Here is a 17,662-nt window from a genome sequence, read left to right on the forward strand (position 1 = left end):
CTAGGAGGAACAGACACATCACAGTCCCTTCTCTTCATTTCTTCTCTTGCAATTGTGGGCATGCACACACATACACACGCCCAGTGTGATTTTCAAGCCACCGGGTCCAGGACTCAAACTGTGGCTTGTCATGTAGGAGTCTAACACCTTAAACATGACAGTCCCTGCTGGACCTCAAAACAGTTCTATTTCTAATAACAGTATTCTACATTCCCACTTCAGTTCTTTTCATCAGAGTGCCAATACCTAGATATAAAAGTGACAAAATTCTTTCTGGATGACAGATCAACTTTCATTTTAAAAGCCAGCTTCTCTTGGCTGCCAACTTTCTACCATTTCTCCATGCAAATATGCTTGCTTTCTCATGGAAGTGTTGGTTTGGATTATCTGGTTGATATTAAAATGTATTTTGTAATAATATGGAATATAAATGAGCAAGACCTCTAACGTCTCCTTAGAGATTCAAAATTCATAAGCCCTTAGCCTGATATCATTATTAGGTTTGATCCTAAAGTAAATAGACTATCAATAATTTCTGAATGAAAATCTCAATTTATTTATTTATACTTTTAAATCACTTTATTGAAATGTGGTTGTTATACAAAAATCCATGTAAACAAATTTTTAATATATATTACCCACTTATATGAAGCAAATTAATACTTCCAGGCAAGCAGAATATCATAAAATAGAACTACAGCTCTTTAGAAAAATTACAAGGTACATAGACATCCCCTGGGTGTTAAGCATACTTACAATATGAGAGAACTTTAAAACAATGTCTGTGAAAAAAAATTGAATTAAAATACAAGCTTTTTTTTTGGTGCACAAAAAATTCAAATCTATGCATAGTTTTTTCCTAATACACATTTCCTGTGAACTTTTGGAAAGCCCCTTGGACATCACAGACAGCATTACCCAAAGTGTAGTTCAAAACTTGATCCAGATTCTTGTGCCCAATCTGCACCATACCTACTGAACAACATTTCTGTGGGTGGACCCTGTAGATGTATTTTTTTGGTAAGTTCTTTAAATGACTCTTATACACAGTACAGTTTAGGATTTTATTTACTTGCTGTATGATCATCTTCAGTTATTATTATGCACCTAAGAAGTGCAGTATATAAAAATAGGCATTATCCTAGGGATTCGCAGTCTTTTTTTCTTTCATCCCAAGTTTTTATACATTCACTCACATTATTTAGCTTGCAAAGTGAATATTCAACATGCGTACTTTTCTCCCCAGTCCAGTTGATAATACTATAAAGTTATCTTCAACAGATTATACCCCATTTCTTTATCCCATTAATGATTTGCTTCTTTATTTTCTCCTAATGTCCTTCCTCAGACTCTACTCCTTCACCCACCCTCTCCCACACTAAATTTGGTATTCACAACCACTTATTGTGTTTCTATATCCTTCAGTCATTCAGTTTTTGTCATAGAGTGCAGACACATGGTATATGTTAAGTGGAGACATACAATGTCTCTCCTTTGTAGCCTGGCTTGCTTCACTCAGCAGTAAATCTTCCATATTCATCCACTTTCTGACAAAAGCCATGGTCTTGTTTTTTATGGCTGAGTAGTATTCCATAGAGTATATGTGCCACAGTTTTTCAATCTGTTCATCTATTCATGAGGTTGGGATTTGCAATCTTAACAAAAAGAAGGCAATAAACAAGTAGCTACATGGAGAAGTCTGATGAGAGCTTTTTACCTGTGTTTGCTATAAAGACTAGAAGTGGGCCAAGACTATAGGGCTCCATAGATAGGTTTGTAGTCCTTCAGATACTCTTCATATCTGAGGAAAGAGAAGTCAGTCAAGTCTTTGAATGATATCCGTGTCTGAAACAGTACTTCATAAAAGAAGGTATTAAGATCATTGTTAAATAACTGAGTTCCCACATACAATATGTATTCTAGGGGAGCCCTGCCCAGAGAACGGGAGGAGCCCAGGCTCTGTATCAACCCACCACAGCTCTCCACGCAGTGACTACGCAACGTATACCAACAGCAACCACGCGGTCCCCAGTAGCAATGCCTCTCCTCCTGAAGGTTTCGCCTCCCACAGCCTGCAGACCAGCGATGTGATCATTCACCGCAAAGAGAATGAAGGCTTTGGCTTTGTCATCATCAGCTCCCTGAACAGGCCTGAGTCTGGATCCACTATAAGTAAGTAACTAATTTACCTGCATTTGAATAAGGAATCTTGTTTTTATTTGTTCCGGTGGTAGGAATACTGGACAAGTAGATCATAGGACTGTTGTAGATATACTATATAGCCTGAAAGTAGCTGGCTGTGAGCATTAGGCACCCTTAACACTCACTAGCCAAACTTTGCTAACCTCTGGCTCAAAAAGAATCTAAGACCACAACAAATGCCTACCTAATCCCTCAAACTCCATAAAAGCTCTTCATTCATTTGAAAATTGGAAAGAATATAAAATAGAGTGATGTGGTAGCATTGCTATCACAAGAGGGGTGCTCCATTTTATGGGTTGAATAGGAAATGATTCTCTAAGGAAATAACTTTAGATTAAGAGCTATTCAGTAGAATAATAGCAGGTACACATGGATATGGGGAGAAAGCAGTTCAGGCAGAAGTCCTAAGATGGGAAGGAGCCTGACATTCAAGAAATCTACAGAAGCCCAGTGGGTCTCCGGCAGAGTGAGTGAGGGAGAACAGCACAGCACCAAGACACAGAACTAGACAGGCCAGACAGTGGAGGCTTCACACTCCATTGATGGTTAGTCTGAACTGCAATCTAAATCCATGGGAACCTTTGGAAAGTTTTAAGCAGTGGAACGAAATCTCAACTTAAGCTTTTGACAGGTAAGTTCAATTACTTGCAGAAAATAAAATCAGGAGGAGGAAAGCCAGGGTTGAAGTGGCCATTAAAACAGTCCCATCACAGCAGCAACAGATGGTATAGTGGTTATATCACCAGAGTCCCATATGGCTAACTGTGGTTCATGTCCCGGACCCAGTGGCTTGACAGTTATGCCAGGCACATGTGTGTGCATGCCTGAAATCCCAGAAAGAGAATGAAAGACAAAGGACTGTAGCTTGGCCATCCCCCTTGCAGGCGATTTCTCACTTTCCCTCTCACTGTCTCTGTTTCTCTCTCTCTCCCCCTGAGAGCACATGTGCCTCCTCTAATTCTAAGGTTCTAAGAATCTATTTAACATGTCTTAAAGGTCATATTTCTCTTCCATTCAGACTTCTCTGTACTTCTCAGGGTTCACTGGCTGTTTTCCTTTCTGTGACAGTTTTCTAGAATTCACTCCTTAACCAGCAAACAGTAAGACAGAAGAGGGGGTAGGAAAACATGTTCATTTTTCATATTGAAGTGATTTAGCCCAAAATTTTGGGAATATAAATACTAAAGTAGAGAATCCTTAGGAGAAATCCTTAGTAAGTCCCCCTCATGTTGTCTGTAGTCCTAAAGTTCTTATGAACTGTGGAAGCCCCTAGCACCTGTCAAGTGATGGGGGAAGGGGGAGGGTCAAACAATTCTCAAGAAATTAAATTATTGAGAATGAAAAGAAACTTTGTACAATAAAGTTAATGTTATCAAAACACCCACCTGAACTCCACAGAAAGATCTTCCCTGTTTAGCTTTAGCTTGACAGATTCAAGAGTGGGAACTATAGAAGTGCTATACTTCAGTGAATATGTGCAGAAGCTAAATTGCATACATCTGAAAGTACAATTTCATTCCCCTTTTCTTCATGATAAGCTCAAGAAATAAATCCAGTCTCTAAGTATAGACTAAATGCAAGAATCTGTCAGTACGATGGATTCTCCAAGATTAAAAGGACACAAGACTAAAGATTTTCATGAATTATATAAACAGCCTTCCAATAATTTACACTTTGGGAAAATGTTCACATAGAGCTTTTGTAGCTATTCCAGTCATTCAAATTGTTTATTGGGGCAGAATACCTAAAGGACTAGAATAAAAATAAAAAGTATGCTTCACAGTGCAAATGTTAAGCATGTACTTAAGGTCTCAGCTTTATTTGAAGTATAAAAGCTTTATTTCTAAATGTACAGAAAAATATTGGTGTGTGTGTATGTGTATACACAGGTGCACCCATGCACTTACAATATAAAGAAACCACAAACACTTTTTCTACTCTATATCCAATCCATGTATAAAGGATTTGGAAAACAACAGGTGCACATGATTACAGTTAGCATGTGAACTTTTCTTACTACCAAGTGACATCACGTTGACCTCAAAAGAATAATTCTAACAACTTTCAAAAAGGTATCATTTTACATGACCTTGAAGAGTGGAATTACATTGTAGAGTTCATGATGCTTCGTGGCTTCTTTTTTCACATACTCATTTCTTTTCAATTTAAGGACTTGGAAACACAGGTTGCCCTATGCTCTATGGCAAAAGCAGTTATTACATTGATGGCATGTTGCGTTTATGGTATGTAATTTGCAACATCCACCTAAAAGCTTCCTGGAGCTGATGCTGTTTCATACTTAATTTCTATAATAATTTTGAACTTTAAGCAAAAACTTCTTTTTTTTTTTTTTTTTGGAGAGATTTTCACTATAGGGCACGTGCACTCGCCAGACAGACAGAGAGAGACATAGAGACAGAAAGCGAGAAATCACCCCCCAGGGGGGATGGTCACGCCGCAATCCCTTCTCCTCCATTTCCTCTCGGGATCTTGGGCACACACGCCCGGCGTGAGTTTTAAGCCACCGGGTCCGGGATGCGAACCGCGGTCGACTACGTGGAAGTCCAGCAACATAGCCATTACGCTAACTGCTGGTTCCCAAGCAAAAACTTCTTTAAAAAAAAAAACCAGCCCCATTATTTTAGAGATTTTGGTGCCTTCCCCTACAAGTGGATAGGAGGAAAGGAAGATGAACTCATCTTCTGAGGTTTCCTCTAATTCTAAGGTTCTAAGAATCTATTTAACATGTCTTAAAGGTCATATTTCTCTTCCATTCAGACTTCTCTGTACTTCTCAGGGTTCACTGGCTGTTTTCCTTTCTGTGACAGTTTTCTAGAATTCACTCCTTAACCAGCAAACAGTAAGACAGAAGAGGGGGTAGGAAAACATGTTCATTTTTCATATTGAAGTGATTTAGCCCAAAATTTTGGGAATATAAATACTAAAGTAGAGAATCCTTAGGAGAAATCCTTAGTAAGTCCCCCTCATGTTGTCTGTAGTCCTAAAGTTCTTATGAACTGTGGAAGCCCCTAGCACCTGTCAAGTGATGGGGGAAGGGGGAGGGTCAAACAATTCTCAAGAAATTAAATTATTGAGAATGAAAAGAAACTTTGTACAATAAAGTTAATGTTATCAAAACACCCACCTGAACTCCACAGAAAGATCTTCCCTGTTTAGCTTTAGCTTGACAGATTCAAGAGTGGGAACTATAGAAGTGCTATACTTCAGTGAATATGTGCAGAAGCTAAATTGCATACATCTGAAAGTACAATTTCATTCCCCTTTTCTTCATGATAAGCTCAAGAAATAAATCCAGTCTCTAAGTATAGACTAAATGCAAGAATCTGTCAGTACGATGGATTCTCCAAGATTAAAAGGACACAAGACTAAAGATTTTCATGAATTATATAAACAGCCTTCCAATAATTTACACTTTGGGAAAATGTTCACATAGAGCTTTTGTAGCTATTCCAGTCATTCAAATTGTTTATTGGGGCAGAATACCTAAAGGACTAGAATAAAAATAAAAAGTATGCTTCACAGTGCAAATGTTAAGCATGTACTTAAGGTCTCAGCTTTATTTGAAGTATAAAAGCTTTATTTCTAAATGTACAGAAAAATATTGGTGTGTGTGTATGTGTATACACAGGTGCACCCATGCACTTACAATATAAAGAAACCACAAACACTTTTTCTACTCTATATCCAATCCATGTATAAAGGATTTGGAAAACAACAGGTGCACATGATTACAGTTAGCATGTGAACTTTTCTTACTACCAAGTGACATCACGTTGACCTCAAAAGAATAATTCTAACAACTTTCAAAAAGGTATCATTTTACATGACCTTGAAGAGTGGAATTACATTGTAGAGTTCATGATGCTTCGTGGCTTCTTTTTTCACATACTCATTTCTTTTCAATTTAAGGACTTGGAAACACAGGTTGCCCTATGCTCTATGGCAAAAGCAGTTATTACATTGATGGCATGTTGCGTTTATGGTATGTAATTTGCAACATCCACCTAAAAGCTTCCTGGAGCTGATGCTGTTTCATACTTAATTTCTATAATAATTTTGAACTTTAATTCTGAAGAGAAAAAAAATCTAATTTTATTTTTAATTTGTTGTTGGGCATGTGCACGTACCAGAAAGAGACAGAGATAGAGGGAGAAAGTGTGAAATCATCCCCCAGGAGGGATGGCCATGCCTCAATCTCTCCTCTTCCATTCTTGTTTTAGGATTTTAGGCATGTACACACACGCACCCAGTGTGTTTTTCAAGCTGCTGGGTACGAAACTTAAACCCCACAGTCACCTTTGTGAAATCTAACTGCCTTAACCACCGTGCCACCAGCTAATTCAAAGGGGGAATTTTTATATCCTTGTGCCATATATTCATCATCAAAATAGCAAAAGTCCTTGGACTCTATGCCCATGAGAAAGGGTGATGTTCTAAGGTGTTCAGAAAACACAGTCAGTCTCAGGGTTGTGTCCTTTTTCTCTTCAAGACTTGAGCTCAAAGATCATTAACATAGTCACTTTTTTTTCACAGCTGTTAAGTGTTTTCTGTGATGAACAGAGTGTTGCTATGCCTTGAAAGGAGCACCATTACATTTAGGCAGGAGAGTAGCAGGGGTTAACAGCCAAGTGCTATAATCACACTGCCTAGATTTGAAACCTGCCTCTGTTGTTCACTAGCCATGTAACTTGGAAGGAGTCACATGACTTCTTTGGGCCTCAGTTTTCTTTGCTGTTAAAAAAAAGAAAAAAAAAGAGTATTTTAATCCTATATCATGGGCTTACTCTAAAGGTTAAATTAATTAGTACATGAAAGTGCTTAGAACAGCATTGACTCCAAAGAAGCACTATTTAGATCACTGCCTCTGCTAGGAGCTCTCTTTCTCTTTCACCAGCTCACTCTTCTTGGGTAATGCAGCATTCACACTGACTGCCAATTTGGTTAACCATTAGTCAGAGCCAACCACTCTCCTAGGGCAGCTAAATTTAGACAGCAGATGAGCATATCTCAGAGAATCAGCTCCGTTCCCACTAGGTTGATCCTCTGGGAGCACAGTCTTTTCCACTGCCCACCCAGCTGTAACCTGAGTCAGTGAGGGCAGTAGTGGCCCAGCCAGTCCAGCTGAATGTGCCTTTGGGGAGAGTGGAGGCTGGAATAAGAGGCTTCTCTCTCCACAATCCACCAATCAACTTACTAGAAAATGACTCTAAGCCATGCTTTTTAGAATCTCCTGGAAACATCATTGTTCTATTGAAAATATCAGAGAAGGGAGGGTTGAAGAACCCAAATATAAACTCCTCTTCCCTGCAGACAGAGATACCTTTCAAAGTTCAGCTAAGGCAGCAACACCGCCAGGGCTGCAGGATGTTCTATCAATTGGGAAATTGGAGGTGGAGTTACTGGCTTCTATTCATTGTGGCAATTAATAGGGCTCTTTACTAAAGTTTCACCTTCTTTATTTTTCAATATATTATTTCCCTTCCAAAATAAAAATGGACTTTATAGCAATTAATGTAATGAAGAAGCGAACTGCTTCTTTCCAAAGTCATTGATTCAGGCCAGCAGTTGCTTGGAAGTAGACAGATCTTAGAAGCCTTCTGTCCGAAGTGCAGGAATATCCTTCTTGACTTAAAGTTCCTAAGTAATGGGACCAGCAGATGGCGTAATGACTAAGTCACTTGATTCCCAGGTAGTTGACCACAGTTTGAATCTGGGGCCAGTGACTTAAAAAGAAAATACTCATGCCAGGTGCATGTGCATGTGCATGTGTGCCCAAAATCCTAAGAAGAGAATGGAGGAGAAAGGATTGTGGCATGGCCATCCCCCTTGGGGAGTGATTTCTCATTTTCTGTCTTTCTGTTTCTCCAGTGAGTACATAGCCCTTTAGCAAAAATCTCTCTCTAAAAACATACATAAATAAAATAAGATAAAGTTCCTGAGTATTTTTGTCCCTTTAGCCAAAGTATTAAAAATTTTTTTCAGACCTTTTAATTGGGTCCATTGGAAAACAAAGTGGTTTCCAAACCAGAGGCTTTGATAAGAATGAACTATAACAGATCATTGCATTTTAAGTTCTTTAAAGGATTTGAAGATTTGTTTGCAAAAGAAAAAATGTTCATTGTCATATTATTAATAAATATATAAAGCTGGAAATAATGTCAAAACTCCTCCAAAATGGGTAACTTTGATATACATAGAATATTTTTAGACATTTTCTGTCATTGAGTAACTGTTTTCATTCTCACTGAGTTTTCTATTCATAGTTAGAGAAGACTTAGGTAGCCTTTGGACTCTGAGTGGATCAGATGCTGGCTCTATAAAAATCTCCCAGTGGCTACAGACAGTGGAGTTAACAAGCTGGTCTTTGGGCCACCTCTGCTGTAAGCCTGAGTTCTGACATCAAGTTTTATTGCAGGGCCTTCACCTGTCTTTATAGGTACTTTTTCCACCAAAAATTCCCAAGAAGGGCTTTGGTACAAGTAATGAAACTGAAGTGACCCTAAATCTCCATCTTTTTTATAGTTTGTCAGGACGGTTATGTTTGAAGGTATTGGGTAGACATACACGGGTAGCTCAGGCATCAGAGATAGACTGACAGCTTGCTGAAAGAATTTATAAACTTAGATATAGGCCCATAATAAGCCATGAGGTAGGATATATTCAAACGATCAGCCATAGCATCAATACAGTCAGCACCAGAGAAACAATCATTTTGGTCCTTCCTCCTTCATGTTCTCCTAGTGGTGTTGCCTAGATTTTCTGTCTTGATCCACAAGTACATTGGTCAGTCAGCAAGCTGCTGACTTCTCAGCAATCTTCCCTCTCTGTATTGGTTTTGAACATCTTTGTCTCCTAGTGTGTGCTTTCTGTGCCACAGGTTAGAATTTGGATTGGCCATCACTGACTTTCCATAGGGCCCACCACAACCTAATGGAGGTAGTTATTTGTGGCTAAATGGCCCTGATGACTTTCTCAAAATGTCCTTCATGATATCTGTAGACGACAGAGTTTAAAAGTTATTCTAAAGATTTAAAAACTTAGCTAGCAGATCTTCCATGACATTTTTAAGCATGGTCCCTTAGAAGAATAAAAGTAATCTGAACTAAGGCCGTTAGTAATTGTTCTACCAACCACTTAGCCTCTGAACAGTCATTTGCATTTAGAGGAGACATAAAGTAAACCAAAAAGCCAAGTTTCCTATAGCCTTGCCCCAAAACAACCATATTTAAACTAAGTGAAAAGATAAACACTAAGCCCAAGAACCAGCAAGTCCAGCTTATCCAATAACCACCATGTCCCCTGAGCAAATCACTCGGTCTTCCAAGTGACTACGGTATGAGAGAAAATGGTCTTTTTGGCCACTTCCAGTTCTAAATTCCATTATCCCACCAATCAACATGGAAAATAAAGTATTAGATTAGTCACGTCCCTGTGTGAAATGCCTTTGATAAGTTTGGACCTGGACCATATTTTTCATTGACTTAAGCTATATTTTTCCCCTTTGTGTGGGCAAGGAGAGAGAAAGAGACAGAACAAGAAAGGAGAGTGACAGAGATAGGTGTTCTTAACAGGGTCCCATTGTGTTGAGGTGCCAGCAAGTACAGCCATCATTTCAACTTTGGTTACTTTCATCTTTGACTATGTATTGAAAGCAGCTTCTAACATTTTGAATTATTTTGCCCATCTCAACCTCTGTCAAGAAATTATATGAAATAAGCATTTAAATACATTAAATCAGCTCTCTTGTTTAAGGCAGTGTTTCCCTCCTTTTTTTCACTCATGGAACATTTGCAAAATGATGACATGTGCATAACACATTGGGATAAAGAAGTGAGGCCTCTGGAGACAAAAAGCAACCCCTCAGGAGGCTCTAACAGTCCCCCAACAACACCATTTATCCTTACTTAGCCATCCTTGGTGGTCTTGGCTCATCTCACCTGTAACCTTGAGTGGCACACTCCTTTTAAACACTGATTATATAGCTCTGTCTTAAAGTGACCTCTAATCTGAGCAACTAATAAGCACCTCATCTCAAATTCCATTGGTTTAGTTTGTGGGAGTGGATTTTCTTACATTCATATTTAGTTCTGTTTATTGATCACCTTAAAAACACAGGTAAGTAATGGGGGCAACTATTGCAGATTCTGGTGCCTTGACCTTTCCTATATCAATTGTAAACTTTGACCCATCAATATACCATCTCCTAAAGTCATTGCTAAAAAGTTACTTAAATCACACCTTTGCAATTGCACATACAAATTAGAAAATGAGTCTCCTACATTTTTTCTATTTCTCATTGGTTTACAAAAGCAAGTTCTCTTTCAGAGCTCTTGTAATATGTAATATCCCCTTATTCCTTAAATAAATCTGTGGCTTGAATTCCTTCAACAACACAATAATTTAGCTCTGGGCTTTGATTATGCTAACAGCAGCTCATTCAGAAGGCACAAGGAAGAAATAAGGGAAGGAAAACTTACATAAAATATCAGTTTTCCCCAAAATATCTAGTTCCTAAATATAACCTGTTAAAGCCATAGCTAAGCAAATATCTTCCTAATCTTTGGGAAATCCTACATATACAAAAAAGGTAAGATTATGTTCACCATCTGTACTGATGTACATATGTTTAAAATCAAATAAGTCTTTTCACATTTTTTAGTGTGATTTCCTTTCTGCTTCATGAGGTAGCCAGAGGCTAAAGTAGGAAGGAGTGCAGTTGCTAATGATGCAAAGTACATCAAGAAAGATGGCACTTTCTAAATACAGTCCAATCTCCATATAACACATTTTTTTTTATAGCCAGGGGGTATATTCACTTGTCAGATAGCGAGGAAGAGAGAGCAAGAGAGTGAAAGCAAGCAGCCCCCAATGGCGCGTAGTCATGCTGCAATCCTTTCTCCATTTCTCATCTTGTCTCAATTTAGGGCACACATACACAAAGCATCCGCATGGTTTTCAAGCCACCAGGGCCAAAATTTGAGCCACAGCTGGTCAAATGGGATCCAACTTGACCATTGCACCATGGTGGCTGGCCCTATTACAAGTTCTTGATCATAACACCCCAGATAAATGTATCTACAGGATAAAGTTTAAACCAACTTCCCTCACACTGAAGGCTGGGTAATCTAGACATAGCTACTTTTTTACCAACACCTCTTCACAGGTCCAGTTCTCTTGCTTTAGGGCCCATGTTTTGCCTGCTGACAGTGGAATGCCTCCTTTTATCCAATAATTGTTATCAAGGTTTCTCCCAGGCACTGTGCTAATCATTTTACATTGTATTTAATCCCGACAACAATCCTGTTGCCAACTAGTAAACCTCTCTCATAATCAGCTCGAAAATCTCATCTCTTCTTAAAACTATGCTTCACCCCTCACCCATCTCTCTTGCATGCTTTCTCTAAGTCTAATAAAGAAATTCTTGTATATAAACCCTTAATTGTTTACCATTCTCTGCCCTCCCTTCTATGACTGTAACTATGTCTGCTATAACTATTAGTAGCATTTTACTTATCATGTGTTGATGTTTTGCATCCCCCCCACACACACACACACAAAAAGGTCAATTCATTACTTTGAATCCCTCACAGTCCCTCATAAGTGCTTTTCAAGAATTTTCATCTAATTTATGTTGATGAGCTCAGACTGCATTTTCACATAAGAGAACTTCAAAAAATTCATGGAGAAATGGAATTGAATTATGAATTTATTTTTGTACAACACATTTTTAAATCCATAGTTTTCTCATAGTACACATTTTCCACCTGTATTTTGAAGACTTTCCCTCCTAACGTGACGAGACAGTGTCCTCATCAAAAGCAAAACTGCCCTCCCTCTGCTCTAACTTTCCCTGCCCCTGAACTTCGCTGTACCATTCCTCAAAAGCAGCAAGACATACTTTGGAGGATGGGTGAAGCAGCAGAGGATCAGCGCAGAGGGGAGGAGTTGAGTGCAAGCTAGTCCTTGCTCAGCATGAGAAATTGCACTGTAATAAAGTGGAAATGGAGCAGCGTCCCAGAATACAGATTTCCCATCAGTCATTCTCAGCCTGGGTAAGTGATCCCATAGCCAGCTCGGGCCTGGTGAAGTCTCAGACAAGAGAGCGCTCTGCAAAAACAGACGCAGGGGAGCCTTCTGCATGCCTCTGGGCAGCATCTCTTGTCATAAGCGTCTGTTTTGCAAAGCCCTTGTCCTCGAAAGGGCCCAGCAGTGGCCTCAGTGCACTCTCTGATTCACCTCATCCTGGCACCGACTATTCCTGGAATTGTCATCCATCTGTGTGAGCACCACCTCAGTGATAATTATATCATCCTAAACAGGACGACTTGGATGCCATCCCAAGCTCCTTAGAAAAAAGCATTTCTTCCGATTATTTATTCATTTCACAATCCTCATTAACAAAGCAACCCATTCCAGTTCCAAGTGAACAACTTCTGAATCACATTACTTCTTTATAGGATCATATCCAGCTAAGACCAGGATAAATAAGACCTATTGATTCAATACCGTTTTTTCAATCCTGAACATGACTAGTTTTGTTCCCTGATTAAAATGTGGCAGCCTGGGTCCTACCAGTAAGAAGACAAGCAAACAAACAAAGTAAAAAATATATATATATATAATGCATCAAACTCTGAATATTCCAACATCTGAACACTGAAACATTTATTAACAAAAATGGAAAGACAAATGCAAGCATTTCACTCTCTTAACACTTGTAAATTTAAAGATCATTAAATGGTAAGAATAAGTCTGTAGAGAAGCCTCACTATTCTTATTTATTCTCAAGAAGATGAGCAATGCAACCTTTTCAAAAAAAAAAAAAATCTGTGACTGTTCACAGTGTATTTTTTTTAAATTCTGGACAATTTTCTCTTATTGTCTGAATGGAGCTCATAAATCATAAGTTTCCTGCACCAGGGAATCATTTTTCAGGAAGGTTTTTATTATTGTGTTCAAAGACTCTCCAGGCAGCAGCAGAAGGTGAATATCTTCTTACCTTTAGTGATTCGGTTGTCTTGAAAGCTCATAAATGGGTGATCGGTGGCTGTTTCCTCTGGGCTTATCTCCTACAGGTCCTTGTTATTCACTAGATAGTACAGTGAGATTGCAACTGAGAAAAGACCCCTGACCTCCTGTACAGGCTCACCCTCTGCGGGTGGAAAATGCTCATCGCTCTCCCATGGGGTTCAAATAAATCCAGGGACTGCAGGTCACTTTTGCAGAAGACATTTTTTCCTTTATATTCTATTCATGGCCTCATGTCGAATTATAGTCTCTGTCATGTATTTTGCTTCTTTTTTCCCAAAAATCAACCGCATAAAATATATTGGGGAAGGATCCTGATAAAGCAGGTTCTACATGTGCAACCATTTTAAAAAGCACATTGTTAAGTGGATAAAGTACTGTTACTTATCAGTATTGTTCAACTATGTTGAAAGAATGTTATAAAGGGATGTTTTCTCATATTTTTGAGGCCTAATTATCACCAAGGACTCAAGGAGTGCTTCTACCCAAACTTCTTACCACACCAAATTCTGGAAAAAGCTCTTTTATCGAGGCCAGCAGATGGCATAGAAATTACATCACTGGACTCCCATATAGCTAACCACAGTTCGAGTCTTGTACTCAGTGACTTGAGACTCACACCAAATGTGTGTGCTTGTGTGCCCAAGATCCCAGGAGGAGAATAGAGAAGAAGGGATTGTGGCATGGCCATCTCCCAAGAGGAAATTTTTCACTTTCCCTCTCACTGTCTCTGTCTCTCTCTCTCTCCAGCAAGTACATGCTACCTAAGACAAAAACCTCTTTTAAAAAAAAAAAAAGCTCTTTTATTTGACCCCCAATAATTTCACAATTTAAGTTAGACTTGTTCCCAGCCAAACTATTCTCAATACTTGCTTGGAATTACTTCTAGAAACTAACCAGCCAGCCTTTTCTGGGTGATGAATCAGATCACTGAGCATTCCTAAGGCTTCTACAGTGCCACAGAAAATGAACTAAATGGTGAAGCGTGTCATTGGCATTTTCATCTTTCCATCTGATCTCTTCCAGATCTTATTTTCTCTAAGCAAGTCAAAGGTTTGCTCCACAAAGATACCCAGATGTTGGACACCTGATGAACTCATCTGCTGTCAAGAGTGGAGTACACAAAACCTTCTGTTATAAGATTGTTCATCATAGTGGTGTATATTTATAAATTCATCCTGTAAGGAGAGTCTCTCAGAAAGTAAGGAAGAGCACATATTTTTTTTTGAAAGGTTTTTGCCATAGGACATGTGTGCTCGCCAAAAAGACAGAGAGAGAGATACAGAGATAGAAAGTGAGAAATCACCCCCCAGTGGGGATGGCCACCACAATCCCTTCTCCTCCATTCTCCTCTTGGGATCTTGGGCACGCACACACACACACCCGGCGTGCGTTTAAGCCACCATTGTGCAGGACTTGAACGCAGTCGGCTACATGGGAGTTCAGTGACATAGCCATTACACTAACTGCTGGTCCCAGGAAGAGCACATATTTTAAAGGTTTTAACCTTATGGTTTTCTGGTATGGAGAAATTGAGATAATGAGAAGTAGAAGAATACTCCAATTTCTAAATCTTTATTCAAATATTTATTAGATTTTCTAGATGAATAAAAAGATGAAAAATGGCTACATTCCTGGAGGCAACTGATGAAACTGAAATACAATAAAATTCAGCTTGCGAATTAGCCACTGATACTGACACTCTCTGGTGCTTAGTCACTCTCAGCTCCAATCGATGTGTCTGATCACAAGGTTTAAAGCAGACCTCCAGGTACCTACATTCACATGAGGAGTCTTCAGAAAGTTCATGGGAAATGTGTTTTATGAGAAAACTGCATGAATTTTTTAAAAGTTTACACCAAAATAAATTAATATTTTAATTCCATTTTCCACACAGTTTTTGAAGTCCCCTCATACCCTAGCTGAATTTGTTATCTGTCACTTTGACAGATTAAGACAAGTTATTACCTAAACATGCTTTCAAAGTATAAAATGAATACCTTAGGCCCTCCCTACCACTGCTGCTAATGCCTTCATTGAGGTTCTAGATTAGTTTGGGCAATAGAACTTTCAGCAATGATAGAAATGTTCTATTCTATACTATATAACACTGTGGCTGCTCGCCACATGTGACTGTGAATCATTTGAAGTGAAGCTAGTGTGACTGAAAATTTGGTTTTGTTTTTTTGTTTGTTTTTTTGTTTTTTTTGGTTTTTTTTTTTGTTTTTTTTTGTTTTTTTTAGCATGTGCACTTGCTGGAGAGACAGCGAGATAGTGAGAAATCATCCCCCAGCAGGGGTGGCCATGCTGCAACCCCTTCTCTTCCACTCTTCTCTCGGAGTTTTAGGCACATATGCACACGTACTCAGCATGAGTTTCAAGCCCCAGTCCAGCCCATGTCTGAGTCCAGTGCCTTAACCACTACGCCACCTGCTGGCCCTGAGGAATTGAATTTTTAATTGTCTTTTACTTCAGTCCATTTACTAGCCACGTGTGGCCAATAGCTACCTTGTTGGACTGCACACTCTTGGGCATTGTAGTATCCTTCAAGTTACCTCCCTGCCTCCAGCCTGGTTCCTGCTCCTCCTTTACTTCAGTCCACCCTTCACACCACTACCATCATACTTTCTCCAGAACTGGTCTCATGGTCTCACTTAACTCTCATAATCCATTAGTGGCTTCTCGTGTGGCGTAAGATAAATGTCAAGCCCCCAGCACAGCCCGTATGGCCTTCTATGATCTTTCTTTCTTTATCACTGTGTCTATGCTCACTGCACCTCCACACCTCAGAATACTGACTTTGCTCATTTACAGGTTGGCGCCTTTGCAAGTCACCTCGCCTGTCACTGTGATGCTTCGCCTTTTCTATTCTCACCCACCTGTCAGACCTATTCACATTTTAAATCTAAGAGCAGGCAGGGTTTGTTCTCTGAAGACCTTTCTGACCTCTTCCACTCTTCAACCCACCTCTTATCTCTTACTTATTAGATACCAGTTCTTTTTTATTTATCTCTATGTATTTCCATCCTAAAACCTCTATATCTCCCCTGCTCTTTCAACCCCCCTCATTTTTATGGTTTTACTTTTATTTAGTAAAAGTTACCCTTTTTATCTATAGTCTGAATTTTGAAAATTTTAGTTATTTAACTATGGCCACACTGAAGTCTATCCCTTCTCCCACCCCAGCCCTGGCAACCACTCATTTGTCTTCTGTTCTAGTTTTGCCTTTTCCTATTATATGGCGTTACATATGCAGCCTTTTGAGTCTGGCTTCTTCCACTTTGGATAATTCTTTTTAGATTCATCTGTGTCCTTTCATATGTCAAGGTATGATTCCTTTTATATTGTCTAATAGTATCCCATTGTATGTGTGCACCATAATTTACCCATTCCCTAGTTGAAGGGCATTTGGGTTGTTTTCTGGGTTTGGTAATTATGAACAAAGCTACTATAAACCTTTTCATATATTTTTTTTGTTAACAATGGGTTTTATTCTACTTGGTTATACCTTAGGAATGAGATTGCTGGTTCATATAGTATCAGTTTCCAAAGTAGCTGCACTATTTTGTGTTTCCATATACGAGGGCACCAAACGTGTCCCATCCTGTGAGTACTTACTATTATCAGGCTTTGATGTGGTTTCAATTTTAGTCATTCTAATAGGTGTGTGGTGGTATTTCATTTTTGTTTTAATTTGCATTTTTCCTAAAAACAAATGACATTAAAGATCTCTTCATACATATTTTGCTGTATCTATATTGGTGAGGTGTTTATTGATCTCTTCCCTCCAGAGTATCATTAGCTTTTCACCATGGACAGAAAACACATGTTGAGGCTTTTCAGTCCTTCAGTCCTTTTTTCATTCCTCATGCTGGAGTAATAAAGCTCATTTTATGATAATACTGTAGGTAAAATTATTATGGATACACATGTTCGATTAGTGACAATGAATAGTTTACAGAGCTTGAAAATGTAAGTGATGAAACAAAATACATACAAGCACAAATCCAAATAACATTATAATGTGCAACTCTTGAACAAGAACAATAAGGATAAGAAAGAAGTACTAGGTGTGCTGACGGTCTCACTTCTCAAGTAAGGAAACTGACATAACTTATTTGACTATTCAGAGGTCACTCTACAAAAGTTGTTTTCAAAGTTAATAAATGATCAGGATCTTTCAGCTCTTGGACATTTTGCTTGGAGGCCTTTTCATATTTAGTTTTATCCAGTCATGCAAAATTGCGTTATTTCACGTTAAAACATGCTCTCTTCTGTTAGTGGAACTTTGGCTTCTGTGAGAAACTGAAGAGCCAATAAATATTCATGTAATCTTCCAGATAACATATTGAAAAGGACAGCTGGCTCAGGAGGGATCATTTGCCTGGGTTAGTATCTGTTTCCATTTACA

The 17,662-nt window shown here is 38.8% G+C and overlaps 1 protein-coding gene across 1 annotated transcript in view; it reads left to right on the plus strand.

Moving 5' to 3' along the window:
* MAGI2 (membrane associated guanylate kinase, WW and PDZ domain containing 2) overlaps positions 1-17,662 on the plus strand; it is a 701,446-nt gene that overhangs the window by 517,513 nt on the left and 166,271 nt on the right. Inside the window, exon 13 of the mRNA XM_027773307.1 lies at positions 1,924-2,172. Within this exon, the coding sequence (XP_027629108.1) occupies positions 1,924-2,172 (249 nt within the window). The remainder of the gene's footprint in view (positions 1-1,923; positions 2,173-17,662) is intronic.

The sequence above is a fragment of the Tupaia chinensis genome, unplaced genomic scaffold (assembly GCF_000334495.1).
Source record: "Tupaia chinensis unplaced genomic scaffold, TupChi_1.0 Scaffold000044_1, whole genome shotgun sequence".
NCBI classification, from domain to species: Eukaryota; Metazoa; Chordata; class Mammalia; order Scandentia; family Tupaiidae; genus Tupaia; species Tupaia belangeri.